This window comes from Lepus europaeus, chromosome 10 (assembly GCF_033115175.1).
Source record: "Lepus europaeus isolate LE1 chromosome 10, mLepTim1.pri, whole genome shotgun sequence".
Classification (NCBI taxonomy): Eukaryota; Metazoa; Chordata; class Mammalia; order Lagomorpha; family Leporidae; genus Lepus; species Lepus europaeus.
In genome coordinates this window covers 117,613,881-117,640,201 of record NC_084836.1, presented here as the reverse complement: position 1 = coordinate 117,640,201, position 26,321 = coordinate 117,613,881, and the positions used below count along the sequence as shown (strand labels likewise).

The 26,321-nt window shown below is 45.8% G+C and overlaps 1 protein-coding gene across 6 annotated transcripts in view; it reads right to left on the bottom strand.

The window, feature by feature from the left end:
- Positions 1 to 26,321, bottom strand: part of TSHZ2 (teashirt zinc finger homeobox 2) — a 475,063-nt gene that overhangs the window by 150,230 nt on the left and 298,512 nt on the right. The window contains exon 3 of one of the 6 annotated variants that reach the window (XM_062204377.1): positions 2,967 to 3,006. The exons of the other annotated variants lie outside the window; for them this stretch is intronic. Within the exon in view, the coding sequence (XP_062060361.1) occupies positions 3,005 to 3,006 (2 nt within the window). The 3' untranslated portion in view covers positions 2,967 to 3,004. Of the gene's footprint in view, positions 1 to 2,966; positions 3,007 to 26,321 lie in introns of those variants that run through there. 6 annotated transcript variants of the gene reach the window in all.

Genomic DNA, 26,321 nt, shown 5'->3' with positions numbered 1-26,321 from the left:
TGTTTTCCCTGATCCAAGGTAACTAGTAGAGTATCTAAAATGTAATGCATTGGAATGAAATGGACATTTTGTGATTCAATTCAATGACTGTTTACAGCCCTTGTCTCTACTGTTGAAGAACAGTGTTTTATTTCTTCATACTATTTGGTGACCTCTTTTAGTTACTGTAAGATTAACTTTATGATCATTAAGTAAACTGAAAGTAGATCTTTGTAAAAATTGAGTGGGAATGGGAGAGGTAGGAGAAAGAAGGTTTGGAGCGTGGGTGGGAGGGAGGGTAGGGTGAGAAGTATCACTATGTCCCTAAATCTGTATATATGAAATGCATAAAACTTATATAATGTAAATAAAATTTAAAAAGTGGGTGGCACTCTTGGGAGGCATGAACATGCTTGCCCTTTCTTATACTTCCTCCTTTCTGAAGACTTTAATGGTGGGAGCCAAGCAGCCATTCTAGACCATGAAATGGAAGCAGAACAATACCACTGAAGATGACAGGAACTTCCACTGGGATTCTACGGTGAATCTATGATACTCTTCCTGGAACTGCTTTATTTGTAGTATGGGTGAGAAAGAAGTGAACTCTCTTGCTTCAGTTTTATTTACATTTGAGGATTTAAAAAAAATAGCAACCAGAATCTATTTCCTTATTAGTGCCTCACTTTTTAAGACTGGGCTTAATTTTTTAATACTCTTTTAAAAAAATATTTATTTGAAAGGCAAAGTGTGAGAGAGAGAGAGAGAGATCTTCCATCCACTGGTCCACTCCCCAGATGGCTGCAGTGGCTGGAGCTGAGCTGCTCTGAAGCCAGGAGCTTCCTCCAGGTCTCCTTTGTGGGTTCAGGGGCCCAAGAACTTAAGCCATCCTTTCCCAGGTACATCAGCAGGGAGCTGGATTGTAAGCGGAGCAGCAGGTACTTGAACCAGTGCCCATACAGTCACCATTGAACCACTCAAACAACAGCATGGTAGGGTGCACCTGCCCTGCCTACCATACCCAGCCCTGAAGTCACCACCAAGCTACACGGACAGATTTGCAGATCTGTAGGTTGTTCACTGGCAGGGTGAAGACACCAAAAGTTATACATACACATAAAGTGACAGAAAGTTCAGCTGTGATGAACTTAGTCAAAATCACATGATTGAAAAGTCTAGAGAGAATTCCTTTGGTTATCAGTACATGTTCTTGTCTTGTCATTGAAAAATATGAATACTAGTTTGAAATGAAGTTGAATAGAGAGAGGGCCCAGTCACAGTTTCAGTCCCTGGAGCTGCTGAAGATCTTGATGTAACCTGGCTATAACCTGAAGTGACTGCACCACAGCTCTGATGGCATTCCAGCAAACCCTCTGTGCTCCCACCCTCACACCCTACACAGAGGCTGAGAGCCTGGAGAGGGGGCCCAGTCTTTCTTTCCCCATCAGGTCATCTTCACTTGTACCCATGGTTACCCATCTTTATGTGATGGCAGACACCTAGGAGATGTTGTTGATACACCTGAAACCCAACAACAGCCTCATCCATCAGCCAGAGGGTGGTGAGGTTCCTGTCTGTACCTCTGCACTGGTGAGGGGCGGCTGGGGAGCCAAAGCTGCAGTTTCCTTTCCCTTCCTCACCACCAGGCTCAGAGAGTTTGAGTACTCTGTCCATGGTTCCACACTCTTTACCAGCTGTCGCTATCACATAAATGTCTTCATTCCAGCCATACTGCCCTTTCTTGGTCTCTGAAGCCCACCACTCCCTTCAAAAGGCTCTTTGTACATGCTGTTCCATTGCCTGGAAAGCCCTCCTCCTAAACTCATTTTTCTACATTTTTTTTCAGCTAACAGATAACCTGCTCCCCCACCCAGAGCTCAGATTACACCCCACTTTCCCTGGGGCAGGGTCCTCTGCCCATTTCCCATAGCAACTTAGCCCCTTGTAGTCCAGCACCCCCTTTGTGCGTTTCCTCCATAGCATTCATTGCCATTGTAATTGATGAATTACTTCTTTATTCTGCATTTTCTATACTAGAACATCAGCTCCATGTGAATGAGTGCTGTCTGTCTTGTTCGCTGCCTGTCTGAGGGCCTGGAACATAGACTGTTGCATACAAATCTACATAAACAAATGAGTGAAAACAGGGCAAACAAAAAGGGAATTCTGCAAAAACCCAGAGGAGAAAGGAATCTATTTTTCCTTGATAAGAGAGCAAATAGGATATTGCCATTGTTTAACTTGGTTTGTTGGGCAAACACTTGTACAGAATTTTGACAGCAACCAAAAGCAAGTGCAGCTATATAGGAAGTTCAGAAAGAGGCAATGTTTCCTTTCACATGATTTCACTTTGAATCATCAAATACTGACTCAAAACACAGAGACTTTGCTGTGTGTTTATAAGAGGAAACACAGATTTGGAATCTACTCCAAGAGCAGAATCCAATTGAAAGTGTGGATTTGTTTTTTTATTCCTTTCCTAGAGGAAAAAGTGCTGCCTACCAGAACTTTCCGGCTGTAGAGAATGACTAGGTCTATCAAAACGAGTACCTTTGATGTTGAAAGACAACGGCCAGTCCTCTAAACTGCATCCCTTCCCTTCCCATCCACGCAAGAGACTCCACCGACCAAGAGGCGGAGTCTACTTCTGCTTTCCTTGAATAGTGTTGAACTGTGACCTGTTTTTAATCAATAAAATGTGGCAGAGTGATTTTGTGCCAATTCTTGGCTTATCTTTTAAAAGGCTTAGCTGGCACTGTGGCGTAGCAGGTAAAGCCGCCGCCTGCAATGTTGACATCCCATATGGACGCCGGTTCGAGTCCTGGCTGCTCCACTTCTGATCCTAATCTCTGCTGTGGCCTGGATGCAGTAGAAGATGGCTCAAGTCCTTGGGCCCCTGCACCCACATGGGAGACCTGGAAGAAGCTCCTGGCTCCTGGCTTCAGATCAGCGCAGCTCCAGCTGTTGTGGCTATTTGGAGAGTGAACCAGCAGATGGAAGACGTCTCTCTCTCTCTCTCTCTCTGCCTCTCTATAAATATAAATATAAAATATAAATATAAAAAATATGCCTTTCAAATAAAGAAATAAACTAAAAAAAAGTGTAGCTGCTTTTGCTTTTCCTTGGGAAAGTTAGTCACCAGGTAGTAAAACAGAAACTCAGTCTAGGTTATGGAATGAGACCACTTGGAAGGAGAGAACTCGGGTGAGTGGAAGAGTATGGGGGCATGAGATATGAGAGTATAGCTTCCTTGACTGACCCCTGTGGCCCATTTGTAGGCAAACGCAATGAAAGAAGCTTCTCCCTGTTAAGCTCCATCAAGCACAACTGCCTTGGAGCCTACTCAGATTCCTGACCTACAGAACCTGAGAAATAAGAAATCATTGTGGCTTTAAGCAGTGAAGTTTTGGGTTGATTTGTTACTCAGCAATAGATGACTGAGACAAAACAGCATTTCTTTTCTTTTCTTTCTTTTTTTTTTTTTTTTGACAGGCAGAGTGGACAGTGAGAGAGAGAGAGACAGAGAGAAAGGTCTTCCTTTGCCGTTGGTTCACCCTCCAATGGCTGCTGCTGCCGGCGCGCTGCGGCCGGCGCACCGCGCTGATCCGAAGCCAGGAGCCAGGTGCTTCTCCTGGTCTCCCATGCGGGTGCAGGGCCCAAGCACTTGGGCCATCCTCCACTGCCTTCCTGGGCCATAGCAGAGAGCTGGCCTGGAAGAGGGGCAACCGGGACAGAATCCGGCGCCCTGACCGGGACTAGAACCCGGTGTGCCGGCAGAGGATTAGCCTATTGAGCTGTGGCGCCGGCCAAACAGCATTTCAATTACTGAGTGGTTACTTCTCAGCCAGCTTCAACTATGGACAACATTAACTGAGAATTGATAATTCCATCAGGTAAAATTGATAATTCCATCAGGTAAAATTGATAATTCCATCAGGTAAAATTGATAATTCCATCAGGTAAAACCCAGTTCACACCCTCTGTTTCTGGGAGAGATGCTGAAGGCCTCTCTCACAACCTACACACTCTACATTTACACACACAATTTAAACAAGTTTGTTCACCACAGAGCCAAAAATGCTTTGCAGGGGGCAGCATTGGGGGGTAGTGGGTAAAGCTGCTGCCCGTGATGCTGGCATCCCATATGGGTACCGGTTCAAGTCCTGGTTGCTCCACTTCCAATCCAGCTCCCAGCTTCTCTGACCTGGGAAAAGCAGCAGAGGATGGCCCAAACGCTTGGGCCCCTGCCACCCACATGGGAGACCTGAAAGAAGCTCCTGGCCCAGTACTGGCTGTTGAGGCCAACTGGGGAGTGAACCAGTGGATGGAAGATCTCCCTGTCTCTCCCTTTCTCTCTGTAACTCTTTCAAATAAATAAATAAATAAATATTTTTTTAAAAAAGCTTTGCAATTCTGTAAATGGGGGGTAGATTTGGGGTCTTTAGGGTGTATCATGTTCAATACTGTCAATTTTAGATAGTCGAACAGAGGCCAAGAAGGGTAACTAGTTTAGGTGAACACGGTAAAAGGGTGTACTAAAAACAGGAAAACCAACCAGGATTTCCGGTAAATCAAGTAGTTGTGTTCTTCTCATTTTGTTTCCTAGTCCAAAAGAGAGACAAATTTAAAGAGGTAGGGAACAAAAGGACAGTAAGTACCAGGAGAGCCCTGTAAGATGAGAAAGAAGCCAATAGGCAAGGCACATCCCAAAGGCCTGGAAACCTCGGAGCCTGCAAAGTGCAGTCAAACAGCTCCCCTCGGCCTGTTGGGATCCCACCGCATCCCTTCATTGCAGCCCAGGGCAGCCCAACACTTGACATTCATGACAACGACCCCGAGTCAGACAGCAAAGATTACGTTTCTTGCATTCTGTTTTAAAAGGTAGGCAAGTGTGTAATGCAGCCTCAGAACTATTCCCATGCAAAACGGCTAGAATAAATACATGATTGGGTGTGCAGAGGGAGAAGCTTCAGTTATGTGGAAAATGCATTTACACGGAACCGTCTATGTCAGATAAATGAGGCGTTTCTGTATTTGCACAATGTTCAGCATGTATTCCAAGTCTTGGCTAGCGTGAAGGTTTCTGTTAAATGAAAAATGAGCTTTACTTGTGTCTAAATCTGAGCTTAAGTGCACTCTCTAAAACCTTCCTGGGAATTTTTTGGACAGGTGTCTTTTTTCAAACAGCATAATATTTGGACATTCCATTTTAAATATGTGCAGATAAAGATGATATTCCAAATCTGTATTGCACTTATAACCAGATGGGGTAACAGTAGTGAGAGTTACTGAGAGGCAGTGTTTCATGGAACCAAAAGGAAGTAACATCCTACCTCCTCCTAATCCTGCCCGAGGTTGGCGGCTGCCGGTTCCAACACGAATGTCGCATTACCCCAAATCGCGAATGATTTCACGTGGTCAGACCAACACCAAATCTACGATCTTGTCTCCGTGCAGGGTAATGACACTTTTCCTTTTTTAAAACCTAGGGTTCGGGGGACAATGTAAACAGACTTGGCCACCTGCAGGCTCTTAAGGACTTGGAAGCATGTGTTCCCTGGCAGGATCCAGCTGCAAGCCTGTTATGTTTCATCCACACGGAGCCTGGAGAAGAATCTGAACGTGGATTTCTGGAGAGGCCGTGAGCACCTCTCACTCTCCTGCCTGTTCTCCTCTGAAACATTGCCTGTCTGGCTCCCAGGGCTTCTGAATTTTTGATCCCAGACTTAGAACCCCCACTCTTTTTAGGGCAGGATGGGTTAGGGGACAGCCACTGCCACTCAGAGTTTTGTGCCTTTCTGTGCTCGCGACACATTGTAAAAAGACAGACATGCCAACGGTAGATTGGACCCAAACTGATCAAGTCGGCCTTTAGTTAGGAGGATGTCTCCATCGCAGTATGATCCCTGTCTCCCGGAATTTGGAAGAGTGTTCAGGGTGACTGCAATACACGGTTGAGCATCAGTCTACCACCCTGACTCCAATCACTGCCCTAGGCACTCATAAGACATACTTATTGATTCTCCCAGAACATATGAGGGGACTTCTAAAAAGCTTCTGAAAAAATATAATTTAAAAAATTAGCCACTTTAAAAAAAGATTTATTTATTTTGGAAGTCAGTTACAGAGAGAGAGAGGTGGGGGGGGATAGGGAGAGAGAGATTTAGGGAGAGGGAGAGAATCTTCCATCCTCTGGCTCACTTCCCAGATAGCCACAATGGCCAGGGGTGGACCAGGTTAAAGCTAGGAGCCAGGAGCTTCTTCCGGGTCTCTCACCGTGGGGGACAGAGGTGCAAACACTTAGGCCATCTTCTGCTGCTTTTCTCAGGCCATTAGTAGGGAGCTGGATTGGAAGTAGAGCAGCCAGGACATGAACTAGCACCCACATGGAATCCTGGCATCACAGGTGGTGGCTTTACCCACTACGCCACAGCACTGGCTCCAGAAAAAATATAATTAAAAGTCAAGTTTATTTGGGTGCAAAACATCGAACTCTATGCATAGTTTTCTTCATAATGCTCATTTTCCATGAACTTTTTTGAAGATCCTCGCACTGTCGTTTCTTACTATAGGCTTGTGGTTCAGTGGAGTTATGTCATTACAGGCAAGATGTCTTGTAGGCATAAATAAAGCATGGACCTACAACCCTCACCCCAGGGGAAAGAGCCCAGTGCCCGTGACGATGGACCCACCAGGAACCAACAGGAGGAAATGGCAGCTTGGACAAGTAGAATCCATGTGGCCAAGTCCTGGTCCACAGCTCTTCAAAAGACAGTGAAAATGTATCATACATTTAAAATCTGCAAAAATTCATTGAGTGCAAAAATTCATCATCATACTATGTGCCAGGCCTAGGCTGATTTGTTTCCTGTATATTGTCTCATTGAACTCTGACCAACAAGATAAATGCACTTTTATGTTATAGAACTTCTTAAGCAAACATTTAAGATAGAATGGCATAGAGGCTGGCACTGTGGTGCAGAGGGTTAAGCCTTGGCATGTGTCACCGGCATCCCATATGGCACCAGTTCAAGTCCTAGTTGCTCCACTTCTGATCCAGCTCCCTGCTGATGCGCCTGGGAAAGCAGTGGAAGATGGCCCAAGTGCTTGAGCCTCTGCACCCATGTGGGAGACCTGGAAGAAGCTCCTGACTCATGGTTTTGGACTGGTCCAGATCTGGTTGTTTCAGCCATTTGGGGAGTGCACTAGCAGATAGAAGATCTCTCTCTGTCTCTCCGTCTTCCTCTCCATCTCTCTCTGTCTCTCTGCCTCTCTGTCTTTCAAATAAATAAAAAAATCATAAAAAAATGAATGGCATAATGTCTGAAGGTCCCAAGATGCTTTATGATTCTTCATCCATATTTGCTTTAATGGTAGGAATTTGTGTTAAGGTAGAATGGTTTGAATGTCCAGGTTATGAGTATAGGCTTTTCATCTGAGTGATTTTTAAACTTCAGCTTGTATAAGAATTACAGTTCAAAGTAATACACAACACAGTAACACACAAAATAAGTACACTTTCTTTATGGATGGCTGAAGCGATTTTTAACAGGAATTTTGACTATGGGCAAATTTAAATGTTCACACCATGCAAGATGCAATTCTGTCTATGCTATAACTCTTGCATTTAGCTTATTGCAGGGTAAATCTTATGTACAGCATATCAAAAGATCATCTCAGCAGAACGTTCCACCTGAGCAGAGGTCTCCATAATGTTATAATCATTTTTAAAGATTTATTTATTTATTTGAATGTCAGAGTTACAGAGAAAGAAGGAGAGGCAGAGAGAGATCTTCCATCCACTGGTTCACTCCCCAATTGGCCACAATGGCCAGAGCTGCACTCATCTGAAGCCAGGAGCTTCTTCTAGGTCTCCCACACAGGTGCAGAGGCCCAAGGACTTGGGCCATCTTCTACTGCTTTTCCAGGCCATAGCAAAGAGCTGGATCAGAAGTGGAGCAGCCAGGACTCAAACTGGCACCCATAATTGATGCCGGCACTGCAGACGGCGGCTTTACCTGCTACTCCAAAGCGCTAGCCCCTATAATCGTTTTTAGCATAAACAAATTTTGCCACATTGTGACAGATGACTCTTACGATGGTCCCTACAATTCCCATCTCTTTATATTCATGTCTTTATGTCGTCTCCTTCTCTAGTGTTGTGTGTGGGATCAGTAACTTGCTTTTCAGTAAAACACGGCAAGGGTGACAGGATGTCACCTTTGTGGTTATGACGCATACAGTTCCAACGTCTACCCTGCAAGAAACCCTTCCTTGCCAGGTCTGATGGGTAAGTGGTTGGGTGTAGGAAGCCCACATGGTCGAGGGCTAGTCCTAGGTGGCCTCTAGGAGTTAAGACTGGCCACCAGTCAGAAGTCAGAGCCAGAACTCCTAGAGCTACAAGAAAATGAATTCTGCCAAAAAACCTGAAGAGTTTGGAAGCAGGATTTCCCCGGGGAAGCCCCTGGTGATGCCACAATGGCTAATACCTGGACTGCAACCTTGTACACACCCTGAGAACTTGTAAAAGCTGTGCCCGAACTCGCAATGTGCAGAACGCCAGGAAACAACGTACATGTGGTCTTAAGCCAGGAACTGCAGACAAATACACACACTGATCAGAATTTGGTAACACAGCGGATCCTACTTCAAAGGCCTACGAGCTGAGAACCTCTGACCCAGTCCAACAGGAACAGGGAGACTTAAATTCACAGAGAAGAAAGCATGTGTTCTGGTTGTTTGGCTCCAATTCTGCCTCTTCAATCTTCTCTGGACAAATGACTGCAACTCTTTTGTTTCCCCATCTACAGAGTGAAAAGTTGGACCAGCTGACCTGGAAGGGCAATTTAGTCTTCAGTCTGTTCTCCTGTCTCCGAGCCCTTGCCTTGTTTCCAAGTATGTTCTATGGAACACTTGCTTTAAAGGTTTCCAGGTGGAGAGAAAAATGACGCGGTCAAATACAGTTGGGAGGCACCGAGTTAAATGTTGAACAGGTTTCTCTATTTCAGGCCCGCTCAGAGCTATTCACTTGCTGGCATCCGCTGGGAATGTCCAATAATGAGACGGAGTCAACAGCATTTTCCATACTTATTTGATCATGAAGCCTCCTTACTCTTGTCCTCTGAGTTTTGGGACCAGTGTTTCACAAAGCACATTAAAAGAAGGCCCACAAACTTCCTTATAATCATCAAAACTCTCCTCCAGATGCATAGAAAAATCCCAGTGAGAAGGGTTCACGTTCCTTCTATTCTCCAACACCTTTCAGAGACAGGAAGGTCAGAGGTACCAGCACACAACACAGGCGGGCGGCTGATCTGGCCGTGCACAGGCTGGCCAGACACAGTGGAGGGACGCGGTGGAGACACACTGACACTTCCGTATGGGCAAAGTGTTCATCTGGGAGCCGCACTTGAACTCTACTGGGAACTTACTTCATGCTGTTGCCCTGGACAATAACATGTTTCATTCTCATGTATAATCTTCCCTCTGTGAACTGCCTCCATCATACTTACATGACTGTAATGTGTAATGGCTTCTTTCCCATTCCTCTATTGCCTCCCTCCTTCTCTCTTCCCTCCTCCCCTCTCCTCTTTTTCTTTCTTTCTCCTCCTTTCCCTTTTCCCTATTTGACAAATCCTTTCTTCAATTTGTTTGCGACAAAGGGCTTTGAACACTTTGGGGTGGAAAGGCAGTACCCTCCTATTCTACCCTGTGATGCACAACGCAACTCAAAGGTGGAACCCTTCCTGAAGCAGCCCAGCGATGCCCATGAACCAACAGCAACAGAGCAGCCGGTCTTGAAATCACTGTAACGCGTCAAGGCCGCAACTCAGAGCAGTTATTTCCCAAGACTTTCCGAGCTGTCCAGAGAAGTCATCAAAAGCAAGCAATCTGTATTTTGCTGTAGGAGCCGTGTTGTGGCGCGACGCGAGGGAAATGCTCTGTTCCATCTTGTCTCTTGGTGAATGAGCTTTGTCCTCCCTTCAGATAGAGAACCCGCATGGTTTTCAGCTTTAAGCCCTGAGTCCTCTGTCATTGCCAAGGCCACACCCCTCACACCCCGCCCCTACCCCCACGCTAGGCTTCAGGGACAACGTAACAATCCCTCTCCAGCCCAGACCCTGATGCCTCCCCAGCTGCTCAGACCTGGTGCTGACTTTGAACCTGGCCCCACAACGCTCTTGGGGTTCACCACAGTCCCATGGCCCCATTCTACTAATGGGTTGTTTTCTGCAAGAAATGCCACCACGTTGAACACCAACTTGACGAAAATGAAGGAGAATAAAACAGACACTCTGAATAAAATATGTGGGTAGAAAAATGATGTGGGCATGCTGATACAATAAAGTCTTTTTAACCACCCTCCAGGCAAAACACATATTTTTCAAACTCGTAAGTTCTATACATTTTAAAAAAAATGCCTCCCCCGGTGACCCAGGGCAGCCTGGTACATGTGCGACATGGATCATTCCTAAGTGTGGCTGGCCTTCTGCTGGTACAACATCAATTTCCCCATGTCTGCCGCTTACAGATTACACTGCAAGCCACCGGGTCACCTACGTACAGGCCGGGTGCGAACTCTGCCAGCGAATGAGGCCCAGAATCAACATTTCCCTGAACTTGGCCCTCTTGAGTCAAGGAAAAGAGGCAGAAAAGGACTGACTACTGCTCTCTGTCTTCCCCGAGAATTTCAAGCACCTATCTCAAGGGCACCAAACGTGACTCCCCCAGTATATGTGTCTATTTATTCTTTTTTTCCCCATGATTCGTATTTACCATGGATCAAGCACTTTGTTAGGCTGTCAGCAAGATGCAGTTCCTGCCTCCAAGAGACTCAGCATGTAAGGGGCCCACGCCGTGGCTCACTTGGTTAATCCTCCACCTCCGGCGCCAGCATCCCATATGGGCACTGGTTCTAGTCCCGGTTGCTCCTCTTCCAGTCCAGCTCTCTGCTGTGGCCCGGGAAGGCAGTGGAGGATGGCCCAGGTGCTTGGGCCCTGTACCCGCATGGGAGACCAGGAGGAAGCACCTGGCTCCTGGCTTCGGATCGGCACAGCGCTGGCTGTGATGGCCATTTGGGGAGTGATCCAACGAAAGGCTTTCTCTCTGTCACTCTCTCTCACTGTCTGTAACTCTACCTTATAAATAAGTAAAAAAATATATATATGTATATATATGTGTATATATATATATATATATATATATATATATATAAAGAGACTCAGCATGTCTTGAGAGAAGAGACTGTGGATGAAGACTCCGGCCGACTCTTCTGTCTCTGTGCAGGGAGACAGGGACTCATGGCTGCCCTGCCTTTGGAAAGAGGAATCATCTCTGTCACAGAGAGAGGGCTGGCAGAGCTCAAATCTGATTACTCCTCAGCTCACAGCAGGGGTCTAAAGCCACATCCATGCCCTAAAGTGAATCTCCCTAGGAGCTGGAGAGAGCCTCTGCTTTGATCTGGGTGTAGTTCCCAGGGTGCGAACACGGGTGACACCCACGGAACTTCACCCATCATATGTCTGCACTCCGCTGCAGACAAAGCAGCTCAGGTTTTCAAAAAGTAAAATAATTGTCTCCCTCCAGGGCCATGTTAGAGATTCTGCTGACCACGATCCCCGCTTCAGCAGGTTGTAAAAGTCCCCGGGTGACACAGATGTGCAGCTAAGGCTGTTAAACAGTGCCGGCCTGGGGAAGCGACCAGGGCAGGCATGCGGCCTTTCGTGTGGAGCGGCTCCGTGGTGTTGGTCCCTAAAATCCCAGCCACGTCCATCCAGCAGGGACTGGGGTGGTTCCTGGTGGGAATGTAAACTGGTGCAGCCAATGTGGAAGACAGTATGGAGATACCTCAGAAATCTGAAAATAGGTCTACCATATGACCCGTGTGGGAATTTACCCAAATGAAATTAAGTCAGCATATGAAAGAGTGATCTGCACCCCCATGTTCTTTACAGCTCAATTCACAATAGCTACAATATGGAATCAACCCAGATGTCCATCAACTGAAGACTGGATAAAGAAATTATGGTGTTTCAGGGCCGGTGCTGTGGCGCAGTGGGGTAAAGCCCTGGCCTGAAGTGCCGGCATCCCATATGAGCGCCAGTTCAAGTCCCGGCTGCTCCTCTTCCATAGCTCTCTGCTATGGCCTAGGAAAGCAGTAGAAGATGGCCCAAGTCCTTGGGACCCTGCACCCATGTGGGAGACCAGGAAGAAGCTCCTGGCTCCTGGCTTCAAATTGGCACAGCTCCGGCCGTTGCGGCCATCTGGGGAGTGAACCAGTGGATGGAAGACCTCTTTCTCTGTCTCTACCTCTCTCTGTAACTCTTTCAAATAAATAAAATAAATCTTTAAAAAAATAAATTATGGTGTATATATATATGCTATGAAATACTACACATGGTTTAAAAAAAGATGAAATCCCATCTTTTGCAACAAAATGTATGCAACTGGAAACCATTATACTTAGCGAAATAAGCCAGTCCCCAAAAGACAAATACCATCTTTTCTCTGTTCTGTGGCAACTAATAGAGCACCTAACAGGTAATCTACAGGAGCTAAATTGACATTTTGAGACTGGATGATTGTTTACAGCCCTTGTCTCGACTGCTGAGAAACAGTGTTTTGCTCTTTGTACTGTTTGTTGAACTCTTTACTTAGTGTAGGGTTAATCTTAGGAGTATAAAGTAAACTGAAAAGAGATCTTTGTAGAAATTAAGCATGGGAATAGGAGAGGGAGGAGGAGGAAGGGTGGGAGCATGGGCTGGAGGGAGGGTGGGAAGAATCTCTGTGTTCCTAAGTCTGTGTATATAAATTCATGAAATTTTTGTACCTTCAATAAAATTAAAAAAAATTATTTATTTGAAAGGCAGAGTTACAGAAGGAGAGAGAGAGAGAGAGAGGGAGAGGGAGAGGGAGAGAGGGAGAGAGGGAGAGAGGGAGAGAGGGAGAGAGGGAGAGAGGGAGAGAGAGAGAGAGAGAGATCATCCATCCACTGGTTCATCTCCCAATGCCTGCAACAGCCAGAGCTGGGCCACATCAAACCTAGGATCCTGAAACTCCACCCGGGTCTCCCATGTGGGTAGCAGGGGCTGAAGCACTTGGGCCTTCTTCTACTTCCTTTCAAGGGGCATTAGCAGGGAGCTGAATTGGAAGTGGAGCAGCTGGGAATTGAACCAGCTCTCTGCTATGGGAGGCCTTTGTCACAGGCAGCAGCTTAACCCTCTGTGCCAAATGCCAGCCCCTTGATAGCTCTATTGCCGCCAAAGGGAGGGGCTCAGCCTTCTTGTGCTTGGGCCTGGAGGCAGCGGCAGGAGGAGGGGTGGGAGAGTCCTGGGTCCACGGTTTAGGAGTCGGTGAGGCCCGGAGGGGGCAGGGCCATGGCAGCAGACAGCACTGGATGGCGTCTGGGAACCCCTCGTGCTGACTACACCCCCTGGCAGCACTCTGCCTCACTCTGCTCTCCTATACGTCCTTATGTCCTTGGCTTGGGGGGCTTCTCTGGCTTAGTCCCGTGTCCTGGGACCTCCCTGGGTCCCTAATAAATGCAGATGGTTTCCACTCCCTGAAGAATGTGTGAGCAATTACCTCTACGTGTTAGGGTTGCTGCTGTCATACAGGGCACTTAGCACACCGTGTCCAGAGAACTATTATCACCAGTGGATGTGGCCTAAGGGAGACATTGGTGCTTCACGGGTTAGTCCACGAAGGGTCTGGCACACAGTAGGCACACAGCGACTATTAATAAAATGAATGTTCATCTGAGCCCCAGATTTCATTACCCAAATTAGAAAGCGTCTCCTTTCTTAATTACAAGGGCATGCTTTCAAACTGTTTAATGACATCTTGTTTCGTAGCCTGCTTAATAAATCATTGCTGCCAACATCAAGTTCCCCATGTCGGCAAATCATCTACATATTTAACTGATTCTTTTCCCTCTCCAAGCTTTCATGCAGACCCTTGACACCGTGTGGCTGAGATCCAGCCCCTGAGGCTTGAGCACTTTGGGTCTACACATGCAACCCTTCCTTCCCGATGCACGGCTGATCCATTGGGTGGCTGAGTCTGGAGTCATCGGCACCCCCGCCCTGCCATGCCCCTGTGCTCTCCTTTCTTCTACTGGAGGGGCTGGAAAAGCAAAACATTCATTTTCTCAGTGTCACTGTCACTTAGGCATGGCCTGGTGCGCAGTTTTGGCAAACAGGAGGCTAAGGGAACTCCGCCAAGAGCGGAGAGGCGACTCGGGGAAGTGGCACTCGCCCACTGCCGGCGAGCGTGGTGGTGTTGCCAGGCGGTCTTGTCTCCTGGTGCACAGCTGGCGCTCTGAGAGAACAGGCTTATCAGCCAAGCGAGCTACGGAGAGCCTAAGAAAGGGGAACAGAACCACCATACAGCTGCCTCTGGTTTGGTGAGAAAAAACAGCTCCTGTTGCTTAAGACCCGTGAGAGCTGGGCTTTCTGTTACTTGCAGCCAAATGCATTTTTATGTTGGACAGCTGTGATGCCCGCTGAGGGGCCACATGTGGAAAGTAAAAGTTCCAGTGAGATCTTCAAGGTGTCCCCTTGTGGCCACCATAAAGCCAGAGAAAAGATCAAGATTCAGGATGTGTTTTCAGCATCTTAAAAATATGTTTATGTTAAAAAATTGTATTTCTTTGGGCCGGTGCCGTGACTTAACAGGCTAATCTTCCGCCTTGCGGCGCCGGCACACCGGGTTCTAGTCCCAGTTGGGGCGCCGGATTTTATCCTGGTTGCCCCTCTTCCAGGCCAGCTCTCTGCTATGGCCCGGGAAGGCAGTGGAGGATGGCCCAAGTGCTTGGGCCCTGCACCCGCATGGGAGACCAGGAGAAGCACCTGGCTCCTGCCTTCAGATCAGCACGGTGCGCCAGCCGCAGTGGCCATTGGAGGGTGAACCAACGGCAAAAAGGAAGACCTTTCTCTCTGTCTCTCTCTCTCTCACTATCCACTCTGCCTGTCCAAAAAAAAAATTTTGTATTTCTTTGAGAGGGAGGGAGGGAGGGAGGGAGGGAGGAAGGAAGAGAGAGAGAGAGAGAGAGAGAGAGAGAGAGGGAGAGAGGGAGAGAGGGAGAGAGGGAGAGAGGGAGAGAGGGAGAGAGGGAGAGAGAGAAAGCGCATATGCATCGGCTGGTTCACTCCCCAGGTGCTCACAATGGTTGGAACTGGGACTGAAGCCAGGAGCTGAGAGCTGGGAACTCAATCCAAGATTCTCCACGGGTGGCAGAAACACAATCACTTAGGCATCACCTGGTGCCTCTCAGGCTCTGCCTTCGCAGGAAACAGGAGCCAGGAACAGAGCTGGAACAGAACCCAGGCACTCTGATATGGGATACAGGTTCTTTGCTGCCTAAAGCCTGCACCATTTTCAGCGTTTTAAAGAATTCTTTACTAGGTCTTTGCTATGTAAAATAAGTTGAAGGCTAAATTTAGATTTGGGGCAGAGAATTTTATAGGTTTGCTAATGATGGGTTTTAAAGGAAATATTTGTCTAACTGAAAACCAGCTTCTGTGATTAAGCAATTAAATCTCAACAAGGCAGACATCATTATTTCTTAAAGATAATTTAAGATGCAAACAAGTCGCATGATGCTATGGTTTGATACCATATAGCATGAATATTAAATGTCTAAATTTAAATATTACTTGCTCCAACCACTTCCACCCGCATACAGTTTATTACAGACTCCGTTGAGCTAGAATGTGTGCAATGGGGACATGGGGACAGTCACCAATTAAGGAGAAAGTGCTGAGCCCACCTTGAGTCACCTTGAGGGAAGGGATCAAAAAATTGCTACAAAAAAAAAGAGTGGAAAAAAGAGAGATTCTGTGGAAGCAAAAAATGCCAATATCAACCACATACTGAGTCCAGGCTACACTGAAAGTGCTGTACCCAACAATCTTATAAAGCAGACCTATTTTTCCCCACATTTCACAGAGAGTGACGTTGAAGAACTGGGAGAATTCTTCCCTTGCCTGAGGTCACATAGTTAAACCAAAGGGGAAACCTGTTGAAATGAAATAGGCACTATGAGAAACAGTGACTTGATCAGCTCTTGTCCTGACTGTTGATGTACAATGTAATACTTTATCCATTTTAGAATTTTTGTTTTGTTTTGTTCTAGTACTATTGGTTGAACTCTGTAATTAACACACAATTATTCTTAGGTGTTTAAATTTTAACTGAAAAGTGATCCCTGTTAAATATAAGAGTGGGAATAAGAGAGGGAGGAGATGTACAATTTGGGACATGCTCAATCGGACTTGCCCCAAATGGTGGAGTTAGAAACGTGCCAGGGGATTCCAATACAATCCCATCAAGGTGGCATGTACCAATGCCATCTCACTAGTCCAAGTGATCAATTTCAGTTCACAATTGATCACACTGATAGGTCTAAGAGTCAAAGGGATCACACAAACAAGACTAGTGTCTGCTAATACTAGCTGATAGAATCAAAAAGGGAGAGAACAATCCATCATGAGAAGCGGAATACATAGCAGACTCATAGAATGGCAGATGTCCTAAATAGCACTCTGGCCTCAGAATCAGCCCTTAAGGCATTCGGATCTGGCTCAAGAGCCCATGAGAGTATTTTAGGCGTGGAAAGCCAAGACACTCTGGAAAAAAAAAAAAAAAAAAAAAAGAAGACCTAAATGAAAGATCTCTGCGAGTGAGATCCCAATGGAAAGAACGGGGCCATCAAAGAAGGAGGTACCTTTCTCTGAAGGGAGGAGAGAACTTCCACTTTGACTATGACCCTGTCGGAATAAGATCGAAGTCGGCAAACCCAAAAGGCTTCCATAGCCTTGGCAACTCATGACTAGAGCCTAGGAAGATTACTGACACCATAAACAAGAGTGTCAAATTGTTAAGTCAACAACAGGAGTCATTGTGTACTTACTTCTCATGTGGGATCTGTCCTTAATGTGTTGTCTAATGTGAAGTAATGCTATAACTAGTACTGAAACAGTATTTTATACTTTGTGTTTCTGTGTGGGTGCAAACTGATGAAATCTTTACTTAATATATACTAAATTGATCTTCTGTATATAAAGAGAATTGAAAATGAATCTTGATGTGAATGGAATGGGAGAGGGAATGGGAGATGGGAGGGGTGCCAGTGGGAGGGAAGTTATGGGGGAGGGAAAGCCATTGTAATCCATAAACTGTACTTTGGAAATTTATATTTACTAAATAAAAAAAAAAATCCTATGCGGTCTGATTCCAGAATCTATGTTCTTATCCATGACCCGGATTGCCTCCCTGTCACTGCCAGCACTGACTACGAAAAAGCTTCCAGGAAACACAGAAATGTCAAGAGGGCACCCAATGTCAAGAGGGAGTAGGAATTTGGGTGTATCTCAGTTTCTAGATACTGCTGCTGAAATATGAGCCTACTTTCAAAAGTTTGTGAGAAATAGAGTTAAAAGTTAAAATTGAGGTGGGTGTTTGGCCTAGTGGCTCCGATACCCACAGCTGATGTCAGAGAATCTGGGTTCCAGCCCCCAGCCACTCCTGATCTTGGCTCCCTGGTAAGGCCCACCCTGGGCCTCGGCATCCCCGTGGAACGCTGGCGTTAGTCTGCCCCAGCCCGGGCTGTGGAGGGCATTCGGGGGTTGAAAAAGTGCAGAGAACATCTCTGTCTCTGCCTCTCAGATAGATACATACTTTTTTAAAAAAGATAATTTTATTTTAGTGATTTTTTTCATAGTACACACTTTCAATGAATTTTTTGAAGACCCCACAAACAATTCAACCATTTTAGCTAAATACACTTTATCTCCGTATTTGTTTAAACCACCTTCTAGTTTTACTATGGGAAATAAAAACACGGGACAACTCCCAATGTTGCCTAAAAGTAAACGCCTTCTAACATTAAAATATGGATCTTAAAGGAAATATTTGTTTAACTGAGAAACAGCTTCTGCTATTAAGCAATTAAGTCTCCACAAGACAGACTTCATTACTGTTCAAGGATCATTTAAAATTGAGGCGATGCCGAGTTGGCTGAGCAATAGATCCGTCCATCTCTCTGTGGGTGTCCAAGGTTTCAAAATTTTATTAAACTACAAATTCGGGTTTTTTATGGGGGGGGGGGGGTTGTTGCCTGTATATCCTGGAGGAAACCCTTACTAGATCTTTCGGCCGATTGAAATGCAGCGCATCTGAAAACTCTTGTTTCATAAGGTACTCAGGGTTAGAAAGAGATGGAGCCTGGAGCAGAAAGATGGTAACAAGGTTTCACCTCCTCCGAGGATGAGTGTGTGGAAATTAGCTATGACGTCAGCAGCAGCCACCTCCCTGGCGCTGGAGGGCGTGGCTTCCGATGATTACACTGCTGCTATTTTGAGTAATGAGATGGGGCTCTTGCACAGCAAGCGGTAGATTTTACTGGGTTCATTTAAATTTTATGGAAATGAGCACTTATCAGTTGACATCCACTGAAGCCCCTCTCTCATGCTTGCCTTTCTTTTTCCAAAGTTCTTTGAGAGCAGAGGAAGGTGTCTAAAAAAGCAATAATCTTACTTCTTCCTTGGCAAGACGGAACTGACCCCACTGAACTCTCAGTGGAACTGACAGTCCCCTTGGCCCCGCCCTAGGGGGTGGAAAGAAGGTGGGAGAAACCCACCAGTACCTGCTTTCCTACCCAGCACCCAAGCACTGTTGGAAAGACAGTTACTGGGGTGTGCAGGCCACAGAACTGTTATCAAAGACCACGTTTCCCTCGAGTGATGGGATAACCTAAGAAGCATCCCATCCCATTTTTTCACATTTACCAGAAAACAAAAACTAGTGGTGAACCAGGTTCTATGGAATCAGGATTTATACAAAACAAAAACAGATCTCAGAACGATCTCTGGATGATTGTCATTTTGCAGGGCTCTTCTCGACTCGCAGCACTTTGCAATTTCTCCCAACCCTTGGTCTACGTCAGGCCAAAGGCAAGCACCAGGGCTTGCCCACCTGCTGTCCTGACCCTCGGCAGCGAGGACAAACTGAAGAAACGGCTGAGCCCTCCCGTCATCATTCCCCTCCCAGGTCAAGCAGCACACAGGTGAGTGGGGCATTGGGACCCATGTGGAACATGAGCCGACACACATCAATTACAATACAAAAGAATTCCCAGACCCCAATCTGCTCCCCAGAGCTATCGCCAGCCCCAAGTCTCTATGGTAACTGAACTTCCCGGGGCCTCCCTGGGTATGCAACTGGTAGATTTTCTCCTTTTTCCTTCTCAAGGAAAGTTCTCAAAACTGATTTAAATATAATGATATCCTCATCTCCACGCGCTAAACGGGAGCTGTATTCATGTTGGGTGGGCTGCCTTTCAAAATGTATCCATGTCTTCCTTCAAACAGCACTGCACAGAGGTGAATTTTCTCCTAATTAGGGGTTCCTTTCCAGAAAACCCTGAAAAGTTGGGAGTGGAAGGTGGTACTGTTCCTTTAGGGATGACTGGGTTCAGGTTGCCAGGCAATTAAGTAACAATAAAACGAGATGGGGACCCTGAACAGAAACGCCACCACGTTTCGCGAATGCGCCCCTGCTGTCCTTATGTGGTGTGGCTTTTCCTCGTGAGTTCACCCTGTGGTCCTGGGTGGAGGGGTAAACGCTCAAGGCTTAGCTTGGCTCGGGGGTCGAGCAGAGATGAATATCTGTCAAGGCTTTGCTGCATCCTGCGAGTATCCTTAGCAAATGTTTCATTTTCCTAGCAAATCAGTAGCGGTATTTTTTAAACGCTTCATTTTATAGTTGAGGGAAATAAGACTCAGGGCAAGTGGCCTACCGATCACGGAGAAAGAATTTCAGCTCCGATCTTGCTGATTTTAAAGTGCATCTTCTTTCTGCCCATCACATAGCTCCTAATGTTTCTTTTTTTTATGTTTCAGAAATCACTCTGTCTGTGGTTCTTCCTACCCTTGGAGTAATTTAATCCACAGAAACAAATACACCACATCTTCCCCTGGGATGCAAAGGGAACACACGGCCATATAGCCTGTCCCTCTTTCTCCTCCCTGTTTTCTCTCCAGTGTCTCAAAAAGATTTGGCTCAAGCCCTAAGATGTCAGCAGTTGGCCTCTTGGAAGCATACTTGATATGAGAGTGTTTGACCAGTCAGCGACATTGATTGATGTGTTGAGCTGATCCGAGGCAAATTATATTCACTCACTAACCCACATCACCCTGACAGAGGCAGACACCACTCATTTAAAGGAAACCACAGCTGTTGAACCTTAGGTATTCGAGACTGTAAATATTACGTTTCAGATTAGAAAGGAAGAGAGAAGAAGAAGAAAAGAAAGAAAACCCTAACACTTCAACTCCTTTGTCAAGAAAATCTTTTCCAGGTGAAGCTCAAAAGCTGTCGTCCTCAAGAAGTTTGAGCAACTGCCATTAGGGTGGGAAAATGAGAGGCAGCCGGGGTAGGACAGGATGTCCTGAGCGATTTTATGATACTTCTGACCTTAAAAGGCACGCACGGAGATGTAAGTGCTTTAGCGATTTTGCAGATCTTGAATTGGCCTGTCTCGAAGGCCGCGTGAACACATCCTGAGGTTTGACATTTGCTGCGATTTCTCCCCGCTCTCTTCTAAAGATCACCGCGCCACAAGGCCGCAGAACCCACCAAATGGGAGCGTCGGTGGGAAGTTACTAAAGCAGGTAGTGAGGGTTCGCTGGGGGCTGCACTTAAGCAAATCTGAAAATCGCTGGCTCTGGCTCTGTGGTGGAGAGAAATAAACACTTTGTTCGCAATTCGTCTTTGGCATGCCTTTCTGCGATGGCTTAGTGACAGCAACACTTTCCTGGCACCGAATTAGCTGAACAGCACGCGGGAAGGAAAGAAGATAAACCCCAGAGAGCAAAACATGCTGCAGTCTTATTTTTTTTTTTTAATTCCCTTTTACTTTTGAAGATTAAGTTTAAAAGAATAAAAATACGTGATCACGTCAGGCAATATGTCTTCCTTTGACAGGTGCTTACAGTGTTTAGGAGTGGGTGTCTCCCAGAACCTGGGAACCACGGTGCAAAAGGAATCAGCCAAAGAACTCCCAAACTGTAGTCACCTAATTAAATTCTTAGATGTTCACTAGCAAACAGGGACATGTAGCCAAAACGTGAACTTGAGTGTTGAGAGCTTGCTTGCTGAGTCGTGTCAAAGGCCAATGACGGCTTCTCTGTTGGGCTCCCTACATATGGTGAAACCATATTGACTAATTGCTTAGCAATTGGGAGAATTAAGAAAGCAGAGATCAGATGGAGTTGGGGGGAGAATAATCAGTTAGACTTAGAATTAAAAACAAACATGATGACATTCACAACAAAAATGACAAAATTAATAGAGCAGCTAGGCTTGGGATAAAAAATTTAAAAATATTATGCATTTTTAAATGGGCCAAATACAGGGAAAACTCATGAACCTATTTCATAACAATTTTTTTTAAATAAGGAAATCAGATCCACGTTGATCAAGTGGTGAGTTCATGAGTCCTTACAATTCAAAGGGAAAATAACAGCTCAAGTTATTTTGTGTAAAATTTTGGGGACAAAGAATCTCAGCAATCTAACTATCCAGCCAGCTGCCATGATTCTTTCTCGACCTTGCTGGTGTGACCATTCCACCCTGTGTTCAAACGTCCCGGGACTGTCAGACAACAGAGTGTGGCTCACTTCCTCTAAGGAACATAAGGGGCATAGTCAGCTGTCTGTCATCTCTGGGGACTTCGCCCAGGAATAAGAGGATTCCCAAGCTCCAGCCTTCCCCACCCACCAGGGCCACTGTCACCACTGACTCGTGGGGCTGTGCAGTTCCCAGGTGTGGGGAGACCCTTGGAGCCCTCGCTGCAAGCTAACACCTGACTCCTGCCAGCCCTTGTGGGTAGACGGCTCCGCGTGGGCAGGGGCACTTTGTGCCTCATCAGGGCAATTCTCCAAAAGGAGACAAAAGGGAGCTTGGGAGAGCCATCAGGAGTGTCACATACAGCTGCGACCATTCCCTTTTAAGGGAGAAAATACATAGTTTTTGTTAGAGAGAGGGAGAGGGAGAGGGAGGGGGGAGAGAGAGAGAGAGAATCACACACTGCCCCTTGTGATTGTTCTTACTCTGCAGCGCCCTGATGCATTCTTGCAAAGGGTCGATTGGATGCCCCCATGTCTGAGCTCACAGCTGTCTCAAGACTTCCCTGCACCTTCCCTCGGCAGCCTGCCAGTGCCTCCTGCAGTCCCTCCTCATCCTCCTGGCTCAATACTGGTCCCACGTTCCTTTTCTCAAACAAGCCTCATGGCTCCGAGTCTCACTTTGGCCATTGCTGGGCACACTCTTCCCTTTGATCTCTGAGGCCAGTTCTTTCTAACGATTTAAGTGTCAGCAGAAAAAGGTTGCCTGGGGCCAGCGCTGTGGCATAGTACGTAAAAGCCACCGCCTGTAGTGCTGGTACTCCATATGGGCATAAATTCAAGTCTTGGCTGCTCCATTTCTGATCCCGCTCGCTGCTGTGGCCTGGGAGAGCACTGGAAGATGGTACAAGTCTTTGGGTCCCTGCACCCACGTGCGAGACCCAGAAGAAGCTCCTGGTTTCAGATCGGCACAGTTCCAGCTGTTGCAGCCAACTGGAAAGTGAACCAGTGGATGGAAGATCGATCTCTCTCTCCTTCTCTCTGTGTAACTCTGACTTTCAAATAAACAAATAAATCTTAAAAAAAAAAAAAAAAAAGGAAAAGGTTGCCTCTTCACAGTGGACTTCCCTGATGACGCTACCAAAATGGTTCACTCACCCAACTCACACCCCAACGGCTTTTACTGTTCTCAGCCCAGCACCACGCTTTGAAGCATGGCTCTGAATTCACCTTGTGTGTCTGTGTTTTGTTCGCCTGTTTCCTGTCCACTCCTTTCCTGGGAAATGTAGGAGCCACAGAGCTTCCTCTGGTCACCATCCCCATCCCTGTGCACAGCTGAGTGCCTGGCATCTGGGGGGTTCTCAATGCAACTTCATTTATGTGAACGTAAAAGTGTTTCAGCTGGAGGAAAAAGGGCTGGGTTCCAGATTTTGGGTGGGAAGTAGGCAGTATTACCATCTCCCTTGTACGGACCAAGAAACTGGGGCTTGGGCAAGCTACGTCTTACTCAAATTTACACACTTAGTAAATGATGGAGCCTTGAGGCAAAACAAGTTACTAAGACTCCAGAGGTTCTGCGGGTTACTGCTGTGCTATGTCCTGGCAATGACTTGCCCAGGACACTAAAGTTTGAAAGGTTAGAAAAGATATCAGGACTCCATGCTCTGTCTTTGGGCTAATGTCCCCTACAGTTTCTGAATCTGAGGCTTTATCATTTGTAGTGAATTTGTTTCTTGACACTGCTCCCTTTGCTATTTCTTAAGGTTTGCCAAAATCTTTTGTAGTTGAACGAGATGGTAAGAACATGGCACTCTGAGAGAAAGTGGTGTAGCCTGCCAGTGTGGCCAAGTCCCTGGGGCTCATGGGATAGAGTACCAGAAGAGACGTAAGTGTCATGTGTCTTGGTGTTCTCTGCAGTACAAGGAATGGCAATCAAAGATGCAGAATTCACTTTGGGCTAACAATTTCCCTCTGTCACTCCACTCTCTCCATCTGTACAAGAAACAGATTCTGAAGTCTGTTTTGAGGGTTGGGGGAGTCCCTGGACCTGCAGAAAATCCCAAAATTTGTTTCATTTCAGTCTCTTTGGGGAAATGATCCAAAGCTTGCATAAGAAATTTGAATGCCTATGCAAAACTTTCAGTTGCCTGGGACAGGCACAAGATAAGAGATGTATTTCTGAGTTTGTATTACCCTAACCTTAACCTTGGACCAAAAATATAAAGGAGATTCTAGGAAACTGGCTTTGACCTCAGACCAAGAAGAACAGAACAAACTCAAGTTATGATAAAGGACACAGATATTTCAGAGCCTGTGTTTTAAGACAAAGATAAAGGGTGTGGGAGGGAAAGGGCTGGAGAAGAGAATCCACGGTGCTGTTAGCACAGCTGGCCCAGCTGTCTGCAACAGCACCTTCGCTCCTCCAGGTGTGCTGACCCACACGGGTGACAGCAGTGCTGTGCTCAGAGACAAGGGGCTTACCTCTCACCTGCTGGGGACTGCAGGCACGTAGCGGGCTGGGGGACCTGCCACAGCAGAGACTGCATGTTTTAATAGTAAAAGCTTACAGTAACCCAAGAGCTTGATCACAGCCGCCTGCTAATGGACACTGGCATCTGATCTCTCCCTTGCGTCAGGTGGGCAGCTCGGCACGGTGAAACTAAGAGCAAACTGCAAATCCCTCAAGGAGACATCAATTTCTAGACTTCAGAGGAGACAAAAACCCAGACCTAGATCTGAAAAATTTATGAAGAAAGTGTACGAGTTTTAAACATTTTGGAGATGGGACAGCTAGACAATGAGAACTAAGGCTGAGAGGAGGAAAAGTCCTCAAACGTAATGTGCATCAAGCTGCTTGGGGTTCTTGCAGCCATCACAGACGGATGGTAATGAACCCCTCAGCCCTCTCTCAGCCAAGGTATGGAGCATACACCATCGGATATGAGGAGGCCCATGGACTCAGCAACACAACGCAGGATTACAGAGTAAAATGCCTCTGCTTTCCATTTTCCTCTAACCCTCCAAGAAGAAATCTCAAGTTCAAGTTCAAGGTTTTAACACCTCACTAACACTTCCTAATCACCTATCGCAACAAAGAGGGTAGACTCCAGCTCCAAGACTTAGGCAGGCCATCAGGATCTGGCTAGATCTAAAAACATTGTTTTGTTGTTACTTTATTTTTTTTTTGCTTCTAGCTGTTTTCATTTAGACCAGTGGTTTCCATTTAGGATTGTGATTAAATAAAGTTTTCTCTTTAATAAAAGTGTTTACAACAAAGTAAATAATAGCACAGGGAGTAGGTACATTTGAACAATGTATCATGAAAAAAGTTAGGCGCACACACAGCTTATGACAATTTTAGCCAACACATTCCACTCACTTCAGTGTTAACCAAGAACTCTACTAAATCCTTTATATGTACATACTATATATATGCTGTAATATATAATAACATAACATACTTATATAACAGTATGATATAAAATATGTAATAGTATATTACATATAAAGGGCTTAGAATATGACTATGGACATATTTAACTAGATAAAGTTTTTTCCTATTTATTATAGATTTATCATATATAGCAATATAAACGTATTTAACTTTCTTAACTACTGCTTGAGGCTGGTCTTATTATTATTTATGATTTTATAAGAAACCCAATAATCCAGTTTAAATGCTTTGCAGAGAATTCAAATCCAGTGAGCTGCAAGGCCAGGATTCGAACCAGAGGACTTTGTGCTCAGGATGTATCTTGCAACCCAAAGGCCCTGCTGTGAGCAAGCAGCGTCGATCTGCAAACCTGGGTCATCAAAGCATCAATCAAGCAATTCTCTATAAATGGAGGGCGAAGAGACAAAAACAGAACCCAGTGACTAAGCAGATATTTTCTAAATAGAAAATACCAAGACGATGTCCTTAAAAGCTTCATTCTCTCAGGCCCAGGACAGCTAAGCATAGAATCTGGAAAAATCGAAGCAAAGACCTCATTGGAGCCTTGAGCAATGTCAATGACTGGGTCTTCGTGCAGTTACAGCTGCAAGGTTGGAAGGTTTTACGCAGCCTTCACCTTGGAAATGGGATGGAAATCTGGCTTTTCAAACAGAACATTGAGAAATAAGAACTAAAAACAAGGATTCTTGAGGATTTCCCACAAAAAAGACTAAAGGACTCTGGAGTGAAAGGTCAGGAAGACTTAAACCAGAAGTATTCCCACAACCTCTCGATGGACAGAATTCTGTATGGAGCTGGTGAGTTCTGGACCCCTCTCCATAAAACAGCTTTTAAATAGAATTAGTAACAGAAACTAAGGAGAGCCCGAAAGCTCAGGAAAAGCTGACAGCAGAACCACCACAAATCATGACTCAGCTGTGTAATTTTTGCCCAGCAAAAATATATTCTCTGAGTTTTGGATTGACTTTAATAAAATACCTTTTGTTCATAAACTTGCAACTTTCCAAAGCAGTTGATGTAGACTATCACACTTTATCATTCTAGTTATTTTGGTAAATGGTGGGGAAAGTAGTTTATTACTACTTTTAAGAGAAGGAAACTGAGGCCTAAGACATCAGGACCCTAACTAGTAGAATCCCAGCTCGGGTGACATTGAGCGAGTGCCCACGGCGCCAACTGCTTTGTCATGCTGTGTCATTAATCCTCTGTGCCAACCTTGGAGAGGGGCACAGGCCCTCTGCTCAGGTCTCTGCAGGCTGAAGATG